The 26,094-nt window shown below is 38.6% G+C and overlaps 1 protein-coding gene across 2 annotated transcripts in view; it reads right to left on the bottom strand.

The window, feature by feature from the left end:
* The window catches only part of MANBA (mannosidase beta), a 112,162-nt gene that overhangs the window by 4,245 nt on the left and 81,823 nt on the right, over positions 1-26,094 (bottom strand). For both annotated transcript variants that reach the window (XM_053923080.1, XM_053923079.1), the window contains 4 exons: positions 20,438-20,602; positions 6,142-6,286; positions 2,834-2,976; positions 1,754-2,011 (listed from right to left, as the gene is read on the bottom strand). In XM_053923080.1, coding sequence (XP_053779055.1) covers positions 1,754-2,011; positions 2,834-2,976; positions 6,142-6,286; positions 20,438-20,602 — 711 coding nt within the window. The remainder of the gene's footprint in view (positions 1-1,753; positions 2,012-2,833; positions 2,977-6,141; positions 6,287-20,437; positions 20,603-26,094) is intronic.

Genomic DNA, 26,094 nt, shown 5'->3' on the forward strand with positions numbered 1-26,094 from the left:
AAATCAATGATTTGGAACATAAAGAAGAAATAAACATTCAACCAGAACAGCAAGAAGAAAAAAGAATTCATAAAAGTCAGAAAGTATTAGGTGCTTCTGGGACATCTCCAAATGCACCAACATCCAAATCATAGGGATACAGAAGGAGAAGAGGAAGAGCCTGAAATGGAAAACTTACTTGAAAAAAATGACCTTAAACTTCCCTAATTTGGTGAAGGAAATAGACATACAAGTCCAGGAAGCACAGAGGGTCCCAAGCAAGTTGGACCCAAAGAGAACCATACTAAGACACATCAAAATTAAAATGCCAGAGGTTAAAGATAAAGAATTTTAAAAGCAGCAAGAGAAAAGCAGAGGATTACCTACAAGGAGTTTCTATATCAGCTGATTCCTCAAAAGGAACTTTGCAGGCAAGAAGTGTTTGAAGTCATGAAAAGCAAGGACCTACAAACAAGATTATTCCTTCCAGCAAAGCTATCATTTATATTGAAGGGCAGATGAAGTGCTTCCCAGATAAGGTCAAGTTAAAGGAGTTCATCACACCAAGCCATTATTACATGAAATGTTAAAAGAACTTATTTAAGAAAAAGAAAATCAAAACTATTAACATTAAAATGGCAAGAAATCCACAACTATCAACAGCTGAACCTAAAAAAATAAACAACCAGACAGGAATAGAATCATAGATATGGAGGGTTATCAGCTGGGAGGGGAAATGGGAGAATGCAGGAAAGGGTTCGGGGCTTAAGAAGCATAAATGGTAGGTACAAAATAGACAAGGGGAAGTTAAGAACTGTATAGGAAAGGGAGAAGCCAAAGAACTTATATGCATGACCCATGGACATGAACTAACGGGGAGGATTGCTGGAGGAAATAGGGGTACCAGGCAGAGGACAGCAAAGGAGGGGAAACTGGGACACTTGTAATAACATAATCAATAAAATATATTAAGAAGGAAAAGAAAAAAAGAGGGTTCTATGGAAAGTAACCTCACAGGGTGATCTGATCATAAATTCCTAACTGGCAGATCATGGTGGGTGGTCAAGCCCCAGGCATGTAAGCTCTTTAGTAAAAGGTTTCTCTTTGCCCCAAGTAAGGTCTGCTGTTGCTGTGCATCTAGGTTAACACACCTCTGAAACACCAGAAGCCATGGCCCTGGAAGGGGATATTAACCTTCAAGACAGTAAGTAATCTTGTTAACTATCCTGTAATCCAATCTCTGCATTGCTTCCTCCCACCTACCTGGGATCTTCCTTATGTTCCCTCCTTAATTTCAAATGCATAAAAGAAGCCACAAAACCGTTATTCTCCGGAGCATTTGAGATCTTGCTCCCCAGCATGTGCCATCAGTTTGACTCAAATAAACTCAAAAATTCCCTAGGCGTCGGAATGTGTCTCAAGTCAAAAATAATACTTCAGGGTTGGTACACTCAAGTCCCCAGGACAGAGTCTGGGACCTAGCGGCAGGGGATCTGCGCTGAGGACCCCGATGCCTCTTCTTCCACTGCACAAGCCCCCCGCGGAAGGGGTGATGGGACAGCAGGGGTAGCAGAAACCAAAAATGTTAACAGATGCTGAATTAGAAATAAAAATCATTTGGCCTTTGCTTCCAGTGGGAAGGAGACAAAATTTCCCAGGCCTTGGGTAAACTCAGTTCCAAGGAAAAACTTTACAAAAAGCATGATGCAACGTGGCTGCCCAGGAGCAGGACTGCTCCACACAGCCACAGTGACCCCAGCTGACAGGTGCTTACAGTGATATGTGCCTTGTGGAGCCCCACGGCCTCCTTAAGTGAAGACAGGAAGTGATAGTTGGTTGGGCTCGAGAGCTTGCTGTCAGCTGACAGGTAAAAGGAAACCACACAGCTTTGCCGTGTACAATTGCCACATCTCCCCAGCAGTTCAGAAACCCACTCCTGATAGAGGAGAAGGGCCCCCGCTGCTTTCACCAAGAGATGCTGGGTCCTGTGAGAGCACACAGGCTCCAGGGCACGCCACGCGTGGACTCTCACCTGTGCAGAAACAAGACAGAACAAAAACACACATTCTTGGGTTACTATATTTTTAGACAATAACAGTAATAATAATTGAGGAAAGTCAGAATAGCAGAACTGTTAAAAGACTGAAAACCGGGATTTAACTTCAGCCCCAGCAAGTACTACTTGTGTAACTAAGCAAATGACTCAGGTTCTCAAGGTCTCATTTCTTCCTTTGTAACAGGAGAAGAGCAACGGCACTAACTTCACAGGCTCTTGTGAGATTAAATAGAGCCATCTACGGAGGCACGGGCCGAGGCATTGCACTTATTCCATGAACGCAAGCTATGCTCAGGGTGCTCCAAACTGCAGCCACCCCAGACCTCAGCTTCTACTGTCTTTTTACCGAGCATCGCTTTTGATTCAAGTTTATTTTTCCACGAATGTATTCTGAATAACTTTACTGATTTGCACTCTGTCATTTTTAACAATTTCTTTTTAATAAAGTTTAGGCTACTTCCTGCTTTCCATGATTATAAATAACCTTTCATTTAAGTAACACATTACAGTTTATAATTCACTTTCGTCTAATTCTTTTATATCCATAGAAAGCCTTTAAGAAGACAGGCTGGTATCATTTTACAGATAAGGAAACTGAATCACCAAGACCTGAAGGCTTAAGGTCACTGAATAAACAGCAGTTTTACCCTGAGTACAGGGTATTTTGACTCCGAGGACAGCCCATTTTCCGTTACAGGCAGTAGATATAAATTAATTTCTCTTTCCCAAAAGAAATAGAACCAAAGCTACAGAAATACTCTAAAATTCTGTCACAGAGAGAAAGTCCAAGTAGCTTACAGTGAGCGTCACGCTGCTGTCCGAGTGAAGGTCTGACACTCCATAGACGAAAAACAGGCCTTTATCCTCAAAACCCACGGGCAACAGTGGAGCAAAGAAACGCCGAGCAAAATAATGAAGCATCTTCCACTTTCCTCCGTACTCTAAAAACAGTCAGGAAAGTTAGGAGGCGGGCAGGATCAAGCAGTCGCTCATTGTCCTCCCGGCCTGGCTGGTATGATTTGTCGTGATTCTAGGGACTCAGTGTGGAAGGAAGACTCAGCAAGGTCAGGAACCCACGTTTGTTGAGGGCTCTGAGCATCTGGCACATGACCTCATACTATCCCCACTTCTGGGTGAGGCGCACATGAACATCTCACTTTTCAAATGAGGAAATGGAGGCTCAAGCAGTTCGGACAAACATGGCACAGGCAGAGTTTTGACCCAGACTTGACTCCTCGCTGTCACTTTCTCACATGCGATTCTGCGTCTGGGAGCCCAGTGCGCCAACGCTCCCTTTCACCATGCACACACGAGGAAGGAATTCAGTAGCGCTGGCAGTGAACACCTGTTACGAATATTCATTTGCAAGAATGATTTAGAACTCGAAATCTCCTTTTCCCACAGGCACAAATCCTCTGAAACAAAACAGCCACTACCACTGACATGGCTGCAAGTTCAGGCTGGGGGAGAACATCCCAACCAATGGCAATTAATGACAGTTCCTCAAATACAATTACAAGCTGTCAAGAACCTGCAGAATTCTGTGCCCTGTTGGCAAGTCTAGTGTGCTAAACCCACAAACTAAAAAATGTTTCAACATCCCTCTATCTCAGACAGAAGATCCTTCCCCACAAAGAACTACATCATCAAACAACTTCTGAAAGAGAGAGAGTCCAAAATTCGCATGCAAGCTGTTGAGATGGAGCAATGTGGTTGGGAAGTTCAGATAGAATTAATTTCTTTGGGTTTTGCAAAGCTTCAACCCTCAGCATTTCAATCCCAACTCTTAGTATTTCCCCTTAAAAATAACAATGACCGGCCCTGGCTGGTGTGGCTCAGTGGATCGAGTGCTGGACTGTGAACCACAGGGTCTCCAGTTCGATTCCCAGTCAGGGCACATGCCTCAGTTGTGGGCCAGGTCCCCAATAGGGGGCACATAAGAGGCAACCACACATTGCTGTTTCTCTCCTTCTCTTTCTCCCTCCCTTCCCCTCTCTCTAAAATAAATAAATAAAATCTTTTTAAAAAATAGTAACAATGAGGGGAGAGGGTTGGAGAGCCTTTTGTGCTTAGATTTAAAAGAATGAACTAGAAGTTCCATTTAGAAAGTTTTTCTCAGAAATGAAAGTGGCTCAGACCTGAGGTAACTTAGAGACTTTCATGTGTGAAATCCATTACAGGGGAGAGGCTTCTAGTGCCTGGTTCCAGTGATTAAGGCCACACACAAATACACTCAGGAGAATGGCTACTAAGCAGAAGGTCTCACAAATACACACCCTAGTTACTAATCAGTGACAGAGTCTGGATATCAACGTAACACTGCATAACCGGCTAAAAATGCTATGTGACTCCTGGCTTTTCCATTTGCTCTATAACTGTTCAAGTGTATGAGCCAAGCAAACTGCCCAGCGCACTTTTGTATTTGCAAAATTGTAACTATAAGCATGACTAATTTTTTTTAAAAAGAAATATACAAGAATCTATAGATTTTATGTAGCTATTGATCCCTTTAAAGTATCACCATAACGCCCTGACCGGTGTGGCTCAGTTGATTGGGTGTCATTCTGCAAAGCAAAAGGTCACCAGTTCAGTTTCTGGTCAGAGCACATGCCTGGGTTGCAGGTTCAGTCCCAGGTCCGGGCGTGTATGAGAGGCAACTGATCAATGTTGTTCTCTCACATTAATGTTTCTACCTTCCTTCCCTCCTCTCTAAGAATAAATAAATCAAATAATAAAAAATAAAGTACCACCCTGTCAGATGATAAGAGTGACACATACCTCCCCCCACCACCAGCACATAAGCATTGGATATATTGAGCCAATTAAACAGAATTAAACAGGGGCTCCAAGGCTGCCCAGCGCAGGAGCAGACAGAACATGACTGTCACAGCATCTCCCTGGCGCCTGTTATCTCTGACAGGTACAAGGAGGGAGTGACCCTCTCCATGGAGGCATTGTCCTGAGAGGGTTTAGGAAACAGACAGTTTTGCTTTGCCCTCAGACTCTAGTACTGGGGTTTACCCACCTTCCCTGAAGAACTCATTCAAATAATCTGCATGCAGTCATTTAAGGGAAGATTTACAAAAACTGTGCTCCCCCATTTCTTGAACCAAACGCAGACTCAGAAGTCCACAACCTCGCCCACAGGCAGAAAAATCAGGGTCAGAGTCCAAGTGTCCCTGAACAACAAGTCTTTGTCCAGTTTTGGGTGTTTCAGAGAGCTATTCCCCCATGGTCTACCCGTGGTTCTCATTCAATACCCTTTTATCTGGTTGGTGTTGATAAAGAGTTTGGCCAGAGAAACTTGGTCAAAATTCCAGTTCCCATCAAGAAGGGGCCTGGCACTAATCAAAGTCTGTGGTGACTAGATTTTAGATTTTCATCCACAGCATGTTTAAGGGCCTCACCCGGCAACATGGTCTTTTTACTTTATGGCTTTGCCTCATTTTTGAGCCAAAACTTTTGTTTATATTAGCTGAACTTTGCATCAAATCACCTCTGGTGAAGGCCAAAGATCATCATTACTCCCTCCGTTTTTTAATGCACCAAAATAGAATAATTCAAGCTGCGAGCACCATGCAAGTCACCTTGCCTGCTGCTAGCTGCACTGGTTCACTTGAGAAACCTTCCTACTTGGACATCTGACTCTACTACCTTCCCCCCAAGAGATAAACAGGGCAAAATAAAGATGACCTCATGGACTTAAAGTGGAGTCAGGGAAAGGGACATTTTATCACTTAGCAGGGCCAACCTTCCACGTGGTTGAATTCTCCTAAACAAAAGAAGGGATGCTTAAGTTAATGTTCCCCTTGCCCCGAAAAGTCAATTCAAGACTTGAAATAAATTCAAATCTAAGCAATTATGCTAAGTCATGTGGCTGAGATCTCTGTGCATGAACCTATCCCCTTCATTTGCCTGCTTTTGTAACTGCACGGCACAGAACTCTTAACAAGGCTGCCTCTGAGGCTCCTGGAAAGACTATGAAGGTGGGGGTGGGGGGCCCAGCTACTGGAAGACCGCCTCACCTCGGCCTCTGTGTTTCCCCAGTGCATCTCCCCACAGGTACTGCTTTCTCTCCCCCACACACAGAACGCTGAAACACTTACCTAGAGAGGCCCAGGAAGGAGCCTGCCAGATGTCATTCAGCTGCCAATACAGTGCCCCCATGGTGTGCCCTTCTCCGTCCACTATCTCGCTGCGACTGCGGCGGTAGAATTCAGTTTCTGTTTTGACACACTGGGCCTGCATCACCTGACGCCGGGGAAAACACAGGTGGTATTGTTTGATGGGGCTGTCCACAGTGAGAAAATTACAGGCTTGAGCTATTTTTTTTAAAGCAAATTGGATAAATCAGGGAATTTGATTAGCATTATATGTACCATTATTATGCTAGATCTGGAACTATCCCCTTGGCATGAAAGAAGCTGTTACGTATACGAGCTGGTTCGTTTGGGAGGCTTGGTGTTTGCTTACTGTAACAGTTGGGTAATCAAGGGAACAGGACGGTGGGAAGGCTCTTTACTCATGACAGTGTAGGCAATGATGGAAAACGAAGACTTACTCCGGAGAAAATGCTATACATAGGGAAACACTAAGTTTTCACGGTGATGGGCTTTACTAACGTTTTCAGAGCTAAAAAAAAAAAGCTTTATTGGAAAAAAATTCAGTAAGAAAAATAACTTTATTATGAGTCTGATCCTCCCCAATCTTTAACCCCTTTTTTTCTAGTCAAGCAATCGCTTTTATACCATGACTTCTGAGAATATAAAATTACTCGTGAATGCAACTCCTTTGTTATGGCAGAATAGATGGGATATCGCAGCAATGAGACAAGTTCTTGTTTAAAAGGCAATAAATGACTTCATGCAGGACCCTTAATTACTGTCATTATCATTGAAAAATCAGTCTCTTGTGCTGCTGCTAGTACTGACACTGTGGTCTGACACTTGAGTTAGGAAAGGCTGATGACTGCGAGCTCATTAGGAGAGGTCACCTAGGAGGACCTGGAGAGACAGTCAGAGAAAACGACAGCCTTAGAGGAGGGCCTGGATTTTCAGAGGAAGAAAAAGAAGGATGCATATGTGGCCACTAGAAGACTGAGCCCAGATGCCTTCCTATAAAGCTGGAAAAGCTCAGATAAAGGCACATCAGGGTAGGCTGGCTATGAAGAAGTCATTGATGAAGTTACGACTTACATGAGGCAGAACCATAAAATTCCAGTAGGGTGAAGCAAGAAGAAATCATAGTCATTCAATAAATATTTAATAAGCACCGACAGTATGTGTTACAAGCTATCAATGGTAAGCCCCTCTCCCAGCCAAAAAGATATTGCCCACCCTTGTGGAACTTACTGGCTTGTGTAGAACACAGGTCTTAATCTACAAATCACACAGATAACTGTAAACTGTAAGCAGCAATAAGCACTAAGAAGGAGAGGCGTGCAATGTTAGCAGCTTGTATATTAGGGTAAATGGGTGTAGCTGACGGGTAAGGACTGGCCTCAAAGAAGAGGAAAGAGGAAAAGAGAGTGGCAGAACCTTGAGGCCAGAGAGGACGTGGGGTGAGAGGAGAATGCACAAGTGAAGCACTGCAAGAAGGCCAAGGTGGCGGGGACATGGAGAGCTGGGGAGGTGGAGGGCCAGACCCAGGTGTTTCTGTGTGGCCTAAGGGCAACTGGAAGTCACAAAAACTTTTAAACTAAAGGGTGAAGTGACCAGATTTGTATTTCTAAAAGACAATCGTGGCTACTGAAAGGAGAATGGATTGCAGGGGGCTGGAATGGATTTAGGGACACCATTTAGACAGCTATTAAAATCTTCCAAGCAAGAGACGATGTTAACTGTGAGCAAATAAAGAAACACTCTTCTCATTCAGGAATCAGACCGGTGGGACCACAGCGAGGACCACAGGCAAATATGCTGTAAAGAAAATAAGAACGTGGGGGCGGCTAGGGGGCTGGGTGGGAGAGGTGGAGGGATTAAGCAAAAAAACAGAAAAAGCCCATGGACAGGGACAACGGTGTGGAGATAGATAGCCGGGGGCGATGGAGGTGGGTGAGGGGGGAAAATGGCGATGGAAGGAGACTTGACTTGGAGCGGTGAACACACAATACAGTGCCCAGATGAGGTGGAATTGTGCACCTAAAACCTGTATAATTTTGTTAACCAGTGTCACCCGAATAAATTCAATAAAAAGGAACAAAAAGAAAGAATCTCACACATGGAGCAGCATTGGGGCCAACTCGAAATGACTGTAAGGTGCAGTCTGGCCCTGACTGGCGTGGCTCAGTGGGTTTGGGTGTCGGCCCCCAAAGTGAAAGGTCATGGGGTATATGCCTGGGTTGCAGGCCAGGTCCCTGGTTGGGGGCGTGAGACAGGCAACTGATCGATGTTTCTCGCACATCAATGTTTCTTGCATATTGATGTTTCTCAACCTCTTTCTCCCTTCCATCCTCTCTCTAAAAATAAGTAAATAAAATCCTTTTTTAAAAGATCAGTCTGAACACATTAGTACAGCACTAAGTCAGAGGAAATGCAATAGAAAAATAAACCTGAGAACACTGATCTATGTCTGTCAAGCTAATCTGCAATTAGACTCAGGTCTCTAGTCAAGTTCTTTGTGAAAATACGTCTTGTCTGAACTGAAGAAAGACATTGATCTACTTCTAGGCCTGAATTTCTAGGCACAGAGGAATTAAGTCCCTTGAGTAAGTATTCATGGATATGTTGAGTTATTGTACAAAATCAGTGTTGTGGAGCAACTTCTAGAAAGCTCAGTGACAATGATCTTCTGGGAAGTAAGCTCTCCATAGAAAGTGATATAGAGGCAGCAACAACCATCATCAATCCAAGCCCACTGGACAGTTTCACCTCGATCAGCACAGAAAGTAACCTTCCTGCGCAAAGAGCTAATAAATCTGAACTCATTTAAATCACCCTGAGCCTCCAAAGAATCCTCCACCCAAGCTAACTGGACTATGGACATCAAGTCCCTGCCCTGTCGCACATGCACGTGAGGCCCAGCACAACAAGAAACCCCTGTTGTCATCCTAAGATTCCTGCAAAATCAGCCAGGGCTTCAGGGGCTCTGTGAGAAGAGATCACGACAGAAAGACTGAGGTCCTCCTCATACCAATGAGTAACAACAGGGCGACAGGGATGTGGTCACCCCACACATTTCAGGAGCTGCAGGCCCAGCACAGGCCAAGCACAAGCACTGAATGGTAACCACCGTGGACACTCCACTCCGGATGGAGGCCACTTTCTGGAAATCCCAGGACCCAAAGTGTCAAAGTGTGGGCCATTCCTGATATACCGAAGAAGCCAAAGAACCTGCAACATTCTGATATTACCCACAAGGCCTTGCCTCAGCACCTGCTCAAGAATGGCACGAAAGGAGGGGTGTCACTCAAGAAGTTTGGGATTGGAATCACTTTCCTTGGATTCATATTTATAAAGTAGGGTGAATAAGAAAAATCTAAAAAAACAGAACTCTTAGGTAGGAACAATAGATCAATGTATAATAGAATAGGAAATCAAGTCATCTCTTCAGGTAAAAATGAACACTTCCAGGATAAAGCTATAGTTATTGAAACAGTCACAGTCATGCTTAGTTAGATCGAATCCAAAGGACAAGCGGGTATTTTACTGATGTTCTTCATAGAGGTGACCTGAATTTTCTGTTTCTTCATAGTGAATTTAAGCTACTTTTCAGGAAAAAAAAATCTAATGAGTGTCAAATTATTTATATCACTTCAAATTCTTTTGCAACCTTTGTTAACAGATGTTGTAACTCATTTACATTTGCAATTTTGTATTCTACTCTCACTTAATTTTCATGTATGTACTTTTCCATGCACTAGCACATTCTATATATTTCTGTGCTTTACGGTTATATACAATAGTTATATCAGAGTTTGAATAATCATTCCCCGATTATTAGGCATTTGAATGGTTTCTAGTTTTTTGTTTAAATACAAGAGCAAAGAACATTTTATGTCCCAATTAATTCCTTCACTTCTTTCCTTGCCACTTTTCTTAACATATGACAAATTTTAAAGTCCTTGGTGCACACTGCTATACGAGAGAGCATGGTCCAGTCAAGCGGTTGCCATACACTGCGCCTCCAGGCTAAACTCAGCCCCACACAGGTTCTGATTGGCCCACACGGCAGGTGTTTCTTGTTTCTTGTTGTCGATGTTGTCATTGTTTAATGTCCTGAGTCACGACCTCTACACTCCATCTTGCCACCTTTCACAATAATCAGAGTCTTGCCCATTCAAATTACTTGCTTATTGCTTATAAACATTTGAGGTTTCAGTCCCTAAACTTCCAGATTTCAGAACTGCAATAATTATTTATTTCTGTATATCTATCCCAGGTTCCTTGCTGTAATTTGCCTTCTCTTAGTAGGTAAATATTAATAATCCTTTAATTTTTTTTAATTAAAAAGTATTTTTAATGCAAGCAGAACTCCTAACTCTTGCTAGTAATGAAAGGAAAAAGGTACTAGGCCAGCTCCAACCAGTAGCCTCTCACACCTTAATTTAGCGGGAAGGGGGAAACCAAGAGTTTTGAGTGCTGCAGGCTCTACGTGGTGTGGTGCACTCGGCAGACAGATGGCGCCATGCCAATAACAGATCTGGGTTTACGCAAACCAGTGGATGCCTGTCAGGACTAATGAATGACACGTTTGTTCATAAAAATGCAGAAGGCCACTACTCTTCTCAAAGAGAAGTTCTACAATCCTAGATCTCTGGATTATCTCTGCAACTGCCTCTTTCCCTTTAAAAATTGTACCTGTATTTATTCACTAATGCACTTTCTTAAAGACAGCGATCTTTACATATTAAAAAGATACATGCTTAGGCATTTCCAAGGTTACTCAGTTCCACTGTTAGCAGACAAATCTTATTTTAGTTTCAAAAATATGACTATATTCAGCAGCTTGCCTGATTACACTTAGGAAATCAGTCTCCTTAGAGAAACAGATGGTATGGTAAAAAGGAATTGGACCAGGGCACCAAGACCTGAGGTTCCAATTCCAGCTCTGCATGTGATGGAGGTTGCTAGCTGTCTACAAAAACCCATCCTCCCCTTCCTCATGAGTAACAGAGCTGTAGCTGGACTACATGTTCCAGAATCACGCCCCCTACCCTTGGAACTAGGAGTAGCCATGTGGCTAAGTTTTCCTGACAGATGTGATTTATATCCTTTATTTCCTTAAAGTTATCCTGACAATAAGAATCTTCCAATAAAGCCATTTTCTAAACTGAGATACAATTCACACCATACATTTCACCATTTAAGTTTCTAATTCATTGTATTTTCTTATTAAATTTATTGGGGTGACATTAGTTAATAAAATTATATACAAGGTCTGTCCAGAAAAAAATCCAGTCATTGTTACTATAACAAGAATGGTTTGAATGACATTGATTTAACCTGTCAGTGTGAGTGGACTGGAATGCACATGCATGAACAATGACGACTTCACTGTACTAGTCAGTGGGGGCGGTAGACACCCTTGAGTGAGCATGTGTACTGTGTGGCCATTGCATTCAAAATGACTGAGTAAATAGAGCAATGAATCTGCATCAAATTTTGCATTAAGCTTGAACATGCCTCCATGGAAGCTATCCGGATGATTCAGAAGGCCACAGCTATGGGCAATTGGTGATTGGTAGCTTCATCATGACAACATGCCCACTCATGCATCATGTCTCGAGCAGTTTTTTGGTGAAACATCAAATCACCCAGGTGACTCAGTACCCCTACAGCCCAGATTTGGTGCCCTGTGACTACTGGCTTTTCCCAAAACCAAAATCAGCTTTGAAAGTGAAGAGGTTTCAGACCCTCAATGAGATTCAGGAGAATATGATGGAGCAGCTGATGGTGATTGGGAGAACTGTGTGAGGTCTCAAGGTGCCTACTTTGAAGGGGACTGAGGCATCATTGTCCTAGGGACAATGTTTCTTGTATCTTGTATCTTTTTCAATAAATGTGACTTTTTCATATTACATGGCTGGATACCTTCTGGACAGACCTTGGAGGTTTCGACTTTATGGTTCTACGACACATCATCTGTATACTGCATGTGTGCCCACCACCCGAAGTCAGATCTCCTTCCATCACCGTATATTTGACCCCATTTACCCTTCACTGCCCCCCACCCTCCTTTTCCTCTGGTAACCAACATACTGTTGTCTGTGTCTATGAGTCTCTGTTCGTTTGTCTTGTTTGTTCATTTGTTGCTTTCAGTTTTACATCCCACATATGAGTGAAATTATCAGTTTTTTATTTTTTCTGACTAATTTCACTCAGCATGATATTCTCAAGATCTATCTATGGCAGTTTTTCATCTTTTCTTATGGCTGAGCAGAATTCCATTATATATACGCACCACATCTTTATCCAATCATCTATCAAGGGACACTTCTGTGTTTCCATGTCTTTACAGGTTGTGCATTACCTAATTCCGGCATATTTTCATCACCCCAAAAAGAAACACTGTACTTGTTAGCAGTCACTCCTCATTCTCACCTCTCCTCTGCCTCTGGCAACCACTAAGTCTACCTTCTCTGTTTCTATGGATCTGCCTATTTCATATAAGCGGAAGGAGGCACTATGTGGCCTTTTGTGACTGGCTTCCTCCACTTAGCATAATGTTTTCAAGGTTCATCCATGGTGCAGCATGATCAGTGTTTTATTCCTTTCTATTGCTAAATAATATTTCACTGCATGGATATACCACTTTTCTTTATCTACTCATCAATTGATACATGTTTGGACTGTTTAAACTTTTGGGCCATTATGAAAAATGCTGCTATGAACATTTGTACACACATTTTTGTGTCAACATATGTTTTCTGTTTTCTTGAATATATACCTAAAAGTAGAATTTCTGAGTCCTGTGATAATTCTATATTTAGCTCTTTGAAAAACTCTTCCATAGCAGTTGTACTATTTTACATCCCACCAGCAAAATATGAGGGTTCCAATTTTTCCACGTCCTTATTGTGATGTTTAACTTTATGTGTCAACTTGACTGAATTAAAGAATGCCTGAATAGCTAGTAAAACATTATTTCTGGGTGTGTCTCTGAGGATGTTCATGGTGATTTGGTAGATCCATCCTCACCAATGTGGGTGAGCATTATCCAATGAGTTGAGGGCCTAAATAGAACATAAAGACAGAGGAAAGACAAATGCTCTCTCTCTTCTTGAATTGGGATATGTCCATCTACTCCTGCCCTTGGTCATTGGAGCTCCTGGTTCTCAGGCCTTCAAACTCCAGGACTTATACCAGTGGCCCCTCAGTTCTCAGGTTTTCAGGCTCAAACTGAATTCCTGGTTTTCCATATTATAGTCAGACTGTATGACTTCTTAGCCTCCATAACCATGGAGGCTAAATCTCTCTCCTGCCCTGGCTGGTGTGGTTCAATGGATTGAGTGCCGGCCTGCAAACCAAAGGGTCACCAGTTTGATTCCCAGTCAGGGCACATGTCTGGGTTTCAGGTAAGGTTTCCAGTAGGGGGCACGTGAGAGGCAACCACACATTGACATTTTTCTCACTCTCTTTCTCTGTCCCTTATCCTCTCTCTAAAAATAAATAAATTAAAATCTTAAAAAGAAATAAATCTCCCTCTATATATTGTTCTTAATTTTCTTTTTTTTAAATTCTAGATATCCCATTATCTAGGTATCTCACTGTGGTTTCCATTTGCATTTCCTTAGTTACTAATGACACTGGGCATTTTTTCACATACTTAATGGTCATTTTCTTTGGCGAAATATCTATTCAAATCTTTTATCCATTCTGAATTGAGTTGTCTTTTTCATTACTGAGTTTTACGAGTTTTTTAATACATTTTGGACATTATATTCTTTTTAAATACTTGACAAAAAGATTCTCCCATTCTGTGGATTATTTTTTTCACTTTTGAGATAGTTTCCTTTGATACACAAAAACTCTTAATTTTGACATACATTTTATCCATTGTTTTCTTTGGTTGATTGTTCTTTAAGGGTCATATCTAAAACTATTTCCAATCAAAATTCACAAAGAATTACACCTGTTTTCTTCCATGACTTTGATAGTTTTAGCTCTTACATGTGGATCTCTGATCATTTTTAAGTGAATTTTTGAATATGGGGTGAGGTAGGGGTCCAAGTTCATTCTTTTACAAGTAGATATCCAGTAGTTCTAGCACCAAAACACTATTCTTACTCTAATGTCTTGGCAGCCTTATAGAAAACCAATTCACCAACGATGTATGTGTTTATATTTCTGGACTCTCAATTCTATCAATCAATCTATATGTCTGGCCTTATGTCAGTACCACACTATCTTGATTACAGCAGGTTTATAGTCAGTTTTGAAAGCAGGAAGCAGAGAACAAATGTATTCCTTTTCAAGATTGTGTTCAAGCTTCTGGGTGCTTGCCTTTTCATATGAATTTTAGGATCACTTTGCCCATTTCTTCAAAAATGGTAGTAAAAAAATTGATAGGGATTATGTTGAATTTGTGAATCAGTTTGGGGAGTCCTGCCATCTTAACAATATTAGGTCTTTCATTGCATGAACACAGGATGTCTTTCCACTTCTTTAATTCCCTTCAACAATATTTTATAGTTTTCAATGTGAAAGTCTTGCATCTTTTTGGTTAAATATATTCCAAAGTATTTTTATTCTTTTGGATACTATTATAAATGGTATTGCTTACTAAATTTCATTTTCAAATTGGTCATTGCTTAAAATATAATTGATATTTGTATATTGATCTTACTTATATCCCACAAAGTTGCTGAATTAATTTATTATCTCTGGCAGGTTTTTAGGCTTTTTTTTTTATTGCTTTCTGTATATAAGGTCATGTCATCTGCAGAGAGATAGTTTTACTTCTTCCTTTCCAATATGGATGCCATTTATTTCATTTTCGTGCCTACTTGTCCAGGCTAGAATCTCAAGTACAATGTTGAACAGAAGTGGCAAGAGCAGGCATCCTTATCTTGTTCCTTATCTTAGGTAGAAAGCTTTCTGTCTTCACCATTAAATATGATATTAGCTATGGGTTCTTCATAGATGCTCTTTTTCAGGTTGAGGAAGCTCCCTTTACTCCTAGTTTGTTGAATTTTTTTTTTAATCATAAAAGTGTATTGAATTTTGTTTGATGCTTTTTCTTCATCTATCTAGATGATCCTATGGTTATTTTTCCTTTATTCTGCTAACATGGCATTTGACTTTCACATGTTGAGCCAATGTTACATTCCTGGGATAAATCCCACTTGATCCTGGTGTACAAACTTTTTATATGCTTCTAGATTTGGACTGCTAGTATTTTGTTGAAGGTGTTTTTCTGTCTATATTCATAAGTGATATTGACCTTAGTTTGCTTTTCTTGGTATGTCTTTGTCTAGTTTTGGTATCAGGATAATAATGACTTAAAAAATCAGTTAGGAAGTGGTTTCCCCTCTTCTATTTTTTGGAAGAGTTTGTGAGGGATGGATGTTAATTTTTATGTTTTTTTAGAATTCCCTACTAAAACCGTCTTTGTAAAAGGAAGGTTTTTTTTAGTACTGACTCAATCTCTTTAGTTGTTATAGGTTTACTCAGATCTTCTATGTCTCCTTGAGTCAGTTTTCAGAGTTTGTGTCTTTCTAGAAATGTGTCTATTTCATTTAGGTTATATGACTTATCGTCATACAATTAGTTACAGCATTCCCTTATTGCCTTTTTACTTCTGTAAGGTCAATAGTAATGGCTCCTTTTTCTTTCCTGATTTAGTAACCCGAGCCTTCTCTTTTTCCTTGGCCAGTCTGGCTACAGGTTTTTCAATTTTGCTGATCTTTTCAAAGAGCTAACTTTTGGTTTTGTTGATTTTCTTTAATATTCCAATAAGGCCTTTTTTAATGTGCCACATTTCTGATGTCTGTTTTACTTCAGTGCTGAAAATAGATATTATAATTCAACTAAATACCTAGGTAGCTGTAAAATTCCCCTATCATAATCATGATAGGATGTAATATTATAGTTTAAAAAGTGGATACCTGCTCCATTTATTGCTGATAACTTGGGCAAAATACTTAGCTTTCCTGAACCTCTGTTTCCTTACATATAAAATTGAAATAGTAACACAGAAATCTGGAGATGTTGTTAGAACTCACGAGAAGGTATACAAAGCACCTCATGGCCCAGGGCTAGGCATTTCGTAGACACCCAAAGAATGCTGATTGTCTGCCTGACTGTCAAAGTACACGATGCCTATAAATACAATATACTAGTATGTAATAGACTATGTTAGTGATCTCACCTTCAGTCCCCTCTTTTCCCCATCCTATCCTCATCTTAAAAGCTCAACATGGCCTGGATTTTCCATCACATTGCAGTGCTGTTGCCAAAACAAATAACTATTCCAGGGTAGCTGTTGTCATCAGTACCTGGGCCCACGGCAGCACAGCCTGCCTTTACTTCTTACTTCCTGTGATCAAGACTTGCAACAGGGGGAGATAAAATGGATCTCTAAAGAATATGACTCTCTCAAGCATGCCCCCAAGCATCTAGCCCCCACTATATGCTTGGTAAATATGGGAGGAATAAATGAGAGCACTACAGGGGCTACAAGCGAAGGGGTTCTCAAAGATTGTCATGGCCCAGCTTCCTCTCTCACTGCCTAGTAAGAGGCCATTCTGGCAAAGTAAGTCCCTTAGCACTTAGTTTACATGCATCAGGGCAGCCAGTCAGTCTTCAGCTCAGTACTGAGGTATGGGTGACACAGCTTAAGAGGGTGTGCCTTGTGTGGGCTCTGTGGGACACAACCCAACAGGACAGGGGAGGAGAATGAAAGGTTGAGGCAAGATCATTTTGGAACCCTAGAAGAATTAAAGAGGAAGAGCCTTCGGAAGGATCTCAATCTGAAGAAACTTACTGCACAGCTTTCTCAGGCAAGATTTTTCTGAGAGTTGCAGAAAAGAATGCCTAATACAATGTCTTGACAAGTGGCACTTAGGCAAATACCCTGTGCTTCTGAACAGTATGGCAGACCATGGGAAAAAGAACAGGGCAGGGAATGGGAGCAGAGAAAATGGACCAAAGAAAGGTTTTACATAGATTAAAGATGATTGTTCTAAAATCAAAGTAGCAAGGGGCAAAAACTTTTTACCCCAACATTTCCTGTTTCTCTTTCTGTCAAGAAAATCCAACACTAAAAACCAAAACCAACACTAATTCTGATTTCTTTCATCTCAGATGCCATCTAGTGTATCACAAAGTCCCAAGGAAGAACCAGCAAAGACAGGTCCAGCTGTGAGCCAATGCGTGATAGGACGTTAGTGCTAAATTACCAAACAGCACTGTCGCCAACAAAAAACAGCAACTATAATGTAAGTCTACGTGTCCACCCAGTTCCTAACTACCTCGAACGCTAACGAGTTCAGAAAGAATTATTTTTGTCAGTACTCTTAATAGGGTTTTGAGAAAATAGAAGAAAGTAACAGTCATAAAATGAACAGCTGGGAGGAGGAAAGCCAGCACGAAAAACAACAGCTGAAAAGGTTCACACCACATGTGCGTGCACACACGAAAAACTAATAAAGATCTTCCTGTTTCATACATCAAAACTGAGACACTTTTATAAAATATTGGTTATAGAAAACTAATAGAAATGAAGTGTAACACTATAAAAGGGACAGATATCAACATTATCTTTAAACTTGTGTTTTATGAATTTCAGAAATTAAATATCACATTGGCAAAACTTCCCTAACTGATAAGATTATGATTGAAACTTTGAAATTCTCTTAACCACTTTTTTTTTTTTGCTTTCTAACACAAGGTTTTGTTTTTTTTGTTTGTTTGTTTGGTTTTTTTTGGCTTACAGTTTTCTGTTTCAGTTTCCATTTGGGACTTTGCATTTTCATATAGTAGAAAACTGATGAGGGTAAGCACGAATTTAGTTTAAAAATGCTACTAATATGCAAAATTTAAATGTAGTCATGTTTGACAAAAACCTGTGATCGATTTCAGATCAACTCATATGACTGTGATTAGGCTATTTCTCTCTCAGAACTTGAATCAAGTATGGCAAAAACATCAGATAATTAAGCAGTGGCTTTAATATAGTCTTATGTAGTTCACAGTTTTGTGGAATGAAATAGGCAAATAAAAAAGTAAAATGGAAACATTCAAATGAAATTATTATCCAAAATTCAGTTTGATAGTTTCTCTTAAAATTAATTGTAAATTTCTCACATAGCTCAGCAATTTGACTCATATATTTCTACCCTAGAGAAATTAAAATGAATGCTCAAAGATTTATATATAAGTATTCATAGTATTACCATAACAATCAAAAATTAATAATAATCCAAATGTGCCTCAACTGATGAGTAGATATAAAAAACAGTCTATCACACAAGATTATACCATCTAGCGAGAAAAAGGAATGAAGTATAGATATACGCTAAATCATAGAAAAACTTCAAAGCCATTATGCTCACTTTAATAAAAGCCCAATGCAAATGATCACATATTACATGATTCCATCTACATGAGATACTGAGAAAAGTAAAATCTACAGAGACAGAAAGCACTGTGCCTAGGGCTGAAGGTAAGAAAGGAGAGAGCGAGTGCAAATGGGCATGAGAAATCCTTCCGGGATGTAAGATGTGTTCTAAAACTGGATTATCGTGACAGTTGTAAGACCTGATAAATATAGTAAAAATCATTCAATTGTACACTTAAAATAAGTGAATTTTATGGTATGTCAGTTATATCTCAATAGAGCTGTTTTAAAAATAGTCCAGTAAGTTGCAAAATGTGACATGCATAGATCTTAAATGTACTACTCAGGGACTTTTAACATACATGTGCACCCATGTGACCAACACCCAGAAGAAGATACAGAACTTTTTTAGCACTCCATAAAGATTCCTTGCATCCTTTCCTATTTGTAGCTCACCATCCCCCTCCACAAGAGCCCTTACCACTAATTCGCTCTCTATCATCTTGATTCATTTTGTCCATATTGAAACTTCAGTGTTTCTTTTGCTCACCATAATGTCTGTGAGCTTCATCCAAGTTATGCTAATATCAGCTCATTGTTTCTTATTTCTGTGAGTATTCACTGTATAAACAACACCATAATTTGAAGTTTTATGTTACAGAATACTTAGGTTGTTTCTGATTGGGGCTATTATGAATAAAGCTGCTATGACTATTATTTTAGGTGTCTGTTGACAGATACATACACTCATTTTTCTTGGGTACATAGCTAGAAGCAGAAATGCTGATTCAAAGAGTAAATAAATGTTTAGCTTGGGTAGAAACTGTCATAAAATTTTTCTACATGGTTAAACCAATTTCTACTCCTACTAACTTTATCGAAAAGTTTCAGCTGTCCTACCTCCTCACCAACAGTTGGTAATGTCAATCTTTTTAATTTTAGCCATTGTGCTAAAATTACATTGTGTGTAGAGTTATCCCGGCACAGCTTTGATTTGCTTTTCATTGATTAAAAATGAAATTGAGCACATTTTCATATACTTACTGACCATTTGGATATCTTTTTTGGTGAAGCGCCTGTTCAGGTTTTTGTCCATTTCTAATAGGTTATCTGTCTATTCTTATTGCTTTATGGAAGTTCTCTATTCTGCATATAAATCTTTTATCAGATATATGTATTACAGATATTGTTTCCCAATCTGTGGCTTGCTTTCTCTTTCTCTTAATGGTTTTGTATATCTCATTGATATACAAAAGTCCATAATATTAATGAAGTCTAATTTATTATTATTTTCTTTCATACAGTTTTTATGTCCTGTTAAGAATTCTTTCCCTGTGCCAGTAATGAAGTATTCTCCTATGTTCTCTCTAGAAGCTTTATTGCATTATCTTTCACAATTGAATCTTTAATCACTGATCAAATTAAATTTTGCATATGGAGTCATAGTTCATTTATTTTCCCATAAAGATACCCACTTGATACAGCACTGTTCATTGATAAGACTGTCCCTTCCCACAAAATTTCAGTGGCATCATGTCCATAAGTCAGGTGACCACATTATAGATGAGTCTGTTTCGGGGCTCTATTATGTTCCATTGTTCCACTTCATCCTCAGGATTTGCTACTGTCTTAATTACTGGAACATTATAGTAATCTTGAGCTGGGGAACATTTTAATGCACATTTTTTTGTAGAACTTTCTGAGCTGTTCTTGTAAGAAAAAGAAATGCCAAAAATTAACTATTTCAGGTCTTACAGGTTAACACACGTCTGTTTTGAAGAAGTTAAATTCCTTCATCAGTAAAATAAAAAATAGTTTTCACCACATAAGGTTTACAAAACGTGCATGATCTCTTATGTTAACTGCAGGAACCTTTGGAACTCCAGAATGAACATGTCTTACCTGAGTAAGGTAAATGGTATCTTTGAATGCGCGTAATTGATCTGTGCTTTGAGGGAGTTTGAAATGCAGTCCAGCCTGACGAAGCATTTCATTGTTACCATTTTCATGATGCTGTCGATGAAGTGAAAATCTGCTTTTGTAAGACCAGTCCTCTTTAGATGAAACCTTTAGAGTAAAGAGTAAGAGGTACAAATTGGGAAATTAGGAGTAAAATTACTTTTCTACATATTCATGACAAACTTGAAAAGTACCCTGCACACTGCAATAATTTCACAGATCATTTTGCCATCATATGAATCATTGGTGGAAGACCAGCCTTGTGCAAAGTCAAATTACAAAACCAGGATTTGTACCTATACCCTCCCTTATTCAAACTTGGAAAATTACAATTTGATATTTCCATTGAAAGTCTTACCTAATTAAAATACTATTCCTTTTAAAAACACTAGTTATGTGTATTTTTAGATGACATTTTATCTATTTAAGTAAATAAATTATCAAAACTGAATAACATTCTGGACTGAAATCAACATTCTGTTAAAACTGTAAATTCTTTAACAGGAATAAACACCACTAGTAAGATGGTAAAACTTTAGCACTTGCTCATTTGCTTCTCCATGATTATATATATTTGAAATGTTTAATTTTTTATTCCTTTTTATTTTTAAATCATTTTTATTGTTATTCTAGTACAGCTGTCCCAATTTTCCCCCTTTGCCCTCCTCCGCCCCTCCCACCTCCAGCTCCCACAGTCCCTCCCACACTGTTGTCCATGCCCGTGTGTCATTCCTACAAGTTCTTTGTCTAGTTCCTTCCCCTGCTTTCCACCCTTACTCCCCTCCCCTCTGGTCACTGTCAGTCTGCTCCATGTTTCCATGCCTCTGGTTCTATTTTGTCTGTCAGTTAATTTTGTTCATTAGAGTCCTTTACTAGTGAAATCATATGGGATTTGTCTTTCACCACCTGGCTTATTTCACTTGGTATAATACTCTCTAGTTCCATCCATGCTGTTGCAAAAGGTAGGAATTCCTTCTTTCTTTCTTCTGTGCAGTATTCCATTGTGTAAATGTACCAGTTTTTTGATCCACTCATTTACTGATGGGCACTTAGGTTGCTTCTAGCACTTGGCTGTTGTAAACTGTGCTGCTATGAACATTGGGGTACATAAGTTCTTTTGAACTGGTGTTTCAGGATTCTTAGGGTATATTCCCAGCAGCAGAATCGCTGGGTCAAAATACTGAAATGTTTAATTTTGATATAGTTGAAGACACAAACCAAAAAGTAATTCTCTTTTTCCCTAAACTAAATCTTTTTTTTAAGCCAAGCATAACTTACAGGATCTTTCTCCTATCCCTTTAATAAGTTATCATCAGGTCAAAGTTTAAAAAAACAAAACCAAAAAACCCCACGCACATTAATAGTGTCCTTTTACAGAAAAAAAAAGGCAATAATTCTGGCTTCTAGGCCCATGATGTAATGCACTATTAGCATTTGATAAAGATATAATTGATGGCTACATCTGAAAATATCAGAGTTTTAATCAAAGTTACACAGAGACTTTGAAAAAACATATTCCACACCCCCTCAAAAAACCCCTAAAAATTAAAGAGTTTAGTCCTTGTTCATAAATTATGACTTATAAATCCCAGCGTTGCATAGACCAATCACCTTAAAAGGAAAAAGTTATTCTTTAGGCATTTATTTATACCAAATGTTAGTAACGTACATTAACCATACTTAATGTGCAGTTTTCCCAAATTATATATACAGGGTCTGGAGAGTAAGGCTTGCCTGAGTATGGCTGGTAGGGTAATAATATGGGTATAATAATTTATAGTTTTAATTTGAACAATTCACCTGAAATTTCATATGATGTGCTTGAGTGTGATATTGTTATGTTACAAAATTACATGCTTATGGTTTTGTACTAAAAGATTTTGCAATAAAAGGGGGCATTATTTGTGTCAGACCTTGTATATTTTTCAAAACTGTTACCACCAGACAGTTTAGAGAACACAAATTACTCCTATTATTTTTTTTAAATAGAGGTATTAGTATCAGTCATCTGTACCCATCTGAGATGCACGTATCTTTACCAATAATCTTGCTTTTAAAAATTATTCTTCCTTTTTAAAGTCTGGAAACACACCTCTGGGCCTCTCAGCCCTCTCTCTCATCAGTAATTTGAATGTATCCCATAATCAGTAACCCTATCTTCTGTTATGTGGGAAATTTCTACCTTCTGATAGCTGTAGTTTGGAAGTCTTGTAAATTTCAACTGTAACAATGTTACCAGAAGGAATTAGATAGTGCTAGGTAAGATTCTGGTTGCTTCAAGAATGTTAACTAAATTAATCCTCATAACAATCTTATGAGTAGGCAGTGTTATCACCCTGTTTTACAGATGAGAAAACCAAACACAGAAAGGTTAGATAATTTGCCCAAGATTCAAAGCTCTTTGTGCAATCCAGTTCAAGCCTCTCCCTCTTTAAACCTGGATGCACCTGAACAAAATAAAGCAAATCGTATGGCCAGAATGACCTTGGTGAATAGTAACAACAGCTTACATCTTATGGGTTCTCACTGTGTGTCAATAACTGTGCTAAGGCTTCAATGTATTAATTAACTTAATCTTTACACACCATCGCATGCGCACACACAGAGTCCTAAGAGGTAATTTACTTCTATAACCCCAATTTACCAGTAAGAACATTGAAATTCAAAACGATTACCATATCTTGCCACATATAATGTGCTCTGGTGTATAATGTGCACCCACGTCTTTGACCTAAACTTTCAGGGAAAAAAGTCTTTTGTTTTAATTTTTTACTTCTATTTATTTACTTATTTATTTATATTTAGATGCATGTTTTTTATATTATGAAGGAATTTTAGCATTTATTTTTTAACATATGATACAAGAAATTTTATGGAACAAATAATTACAAAACACAAGAACAGATCCAATGTATTTCAGGTACTGCCCAGGTATAATGCACATCCTTATTCTTCCCTCAAAAATTTGGGCAAAAAAAGTACACTTTATACACAGCACAATACAGTAAATACAAAAGTTTTTCCAAAGCAATACAGCTAGTTTGGGGTAGTGCTAGGATTCAAATCCAGATCAGTCTATTCCAAAGTCCAAGCTCTTAATCACCGTGCAAAATTGATAAATGCTTGTTGAAAATATGATTATTTTACATCCCACACTGGAGACAGACTTTTTAAATATTTTTGTTGAACACACCAGAAAAGCTCTAAATAAAAAAGTCAAATTTTTATGTAAAATTATTCTTTTGGCTTCTTTTATTTTTGTATTACTTATTCAAATCCTCAACTAATCAATGTCACTTGAATAGAGGCAATGACTAAATAAAGGATTCATAATGAACAGAACTTCTCTACATTTTTCCCTCTTTTAAACTATAGTGATGACTATCTTTGAACATCATCAGACATAACACAAAAACAAGGCAATTCCATTATTTTGAGGAGGTAAATAGAAATGGTTATACATTTACAAAAGAGGTTTTGCAATTTCTAAAACCTTTCTGAAATACAGTGAAAAGAGAGTCATCAGCCTTGGAGTCTGATAATAAGTTTGAATCCAGATGTATTACTCACTACCTAGGAATGTAGACAGAACTGTCACTTTCCAGTGCCTTGGTTCCCTTCTGGGCCTCCGTAAAAATGGAAAGAGGGTGGATTACTGTCAAATAAAACAACGGGCTCTTGGTACACAGCATCTGCTCAGTAAATATTTTTGCTTCTTTCATGACTTCATTCCCATTCTCAACACTTGTTCCTAGGAGGATACTGAACTCCTTCCTCCTTCATTTGAAATAGTAGTATTCCCAAAAGATCAGCCCCACAATATGAGACTAATAAAAGGGGTGGGGGGTAGAAAACTAAGCTTATAACATAAATATTAAAGCTAAAAGTACAATACAACTTTGATATGTAGAGGCAAATATAGTTGTGTTCAGGTGGTGAAATTGAGGAAGACTTTGAAATAGTTTTAAAACTTTGTGGTTACTTTACACAAGAGATGGTGGAGGAGGCCAAGAACTACATGATCATTTCAATAGATGAACAAAATGCATGAGACAACATCCAACACTTTTTCATGATATAAACACTCAACAAACTAGGAGTAAGAGGGAACTGTCCCAACGTGCTAAAGGGTATCTATGAAAAACCTACTAAACAGCATCATACTAAACAGCAAAAGACTGAAAGATTTCTCCATAAGGAAAGAAAGGGGACAAGGATGTTTGATCTTACCACTTCTATTCTTCATTGTACTGTAGGTCCTAGCCAGAGCAATTAGGCAAGAAAAGTAAATAAAAGTCACCCAAATTGGAAAGGAAGAAATACTACTACCGCTACATGCAGATGACATGCTCTTTTATATAGAAATACCTCTAAAAAATTAGAAAACTATTAGAGCTAATAAATGAGTTCTACAAGGTTACAAAACATAAATTCTATATACAAAAAAATTCTATCTTTATAACACTAGTAATGAGCAATCTGAAAATTAAGAAAACAATTTCATTTAAAATAGGACCAAAAGGAATAAAATATTTAGGAATAAATTTGACTAAAGAAGTATAAGACTTGTATACCAAAAACCAGCAAATTAAAGAAGATATCACATATTCATAGATCAGAAGACAATATTGTTAAGATGGCAATACTTTGCAAACTGCTCTACATATTCAACACAACCCCTATCAAAATCCCAGCTGGCTTTTCTACAGAAACTGGTAAAGTGATCCTAAAATTCATATGCAAATGCAAAAAACCCAAAACAGTCAAAACAATCTTGAAAGAAGAACAAAGTTGGTGAACTCATTCTTCCTGCTTTCAATACTTACTACAAAGCTACAGTAATCATGACAGCGTGCAGAGGCATAAAATAGACATAATAAATAATGGAACAAAATTAAGAATCCAGAAATAAATCTTTTCGAAAAAGAGGTCAAGAGAACCCAGTGAGGGAAGTAATAATGTAGTCAATAAATATTGTTAGGTCAACTGGGTATTCACCTGCAAAAGAATGAACCTGCACATCTACCTCACATCATACACAGTTATTAACCCAACATAGATCACAGACCTAAATTCAAAAGCTAAAACTAGAATGCAAAACTGAAGTAAACCTTTGTGACCCAGGTTAGGCATGGTTTCTTAGATACAACACTAAAAGGACAAGAGATAAACGAGAAGATGGATAAATAGGACTTCAACAAAATTAAAAATGCCTGCACTTTCAATGACACAATCAGTAAGTAGAAAGTCAGCTCACAAATTAGGGGAAAATATTCACAAATTATATATCTAATAAAAACATATCCAGAATATATATATCAATATATATTGATTTTATTATTGATATACATATCAATATTAAAAAGACAAATAACCCAATTTAAAAAATGGGAAAAGATTTGAATATATATTTCTCCAAGGAAGATATATAAATGAACACCAAGCACATGAAAACATGATCAATATGATTAACCAAACAAATGCAAATTTCCTATAAATATAAATGTCCAAGGAAATGCAAACAAAAAACAAAAAAAAGGGAAATAACAAGTATTGGCAAGAATGTGGAATAATTGAAACCCTTATACATTGTTGGTAAG

Source organism: Desmodus rotundus, chromosome 4 (genome assembly GCF_022682495.2).
Source record: "Desmodus rotundus isolate HL8 chromosome 4, HLdesRot8A.1, whole genome shotgun sequence".
In the NCBI taxonomy this organism is placed as follows: Eukaryota; Metazoa; Chordata; class Mammalia; order Chiroptera; family Phyllostomidae; genus Desmodus; species Desmodus rotundus.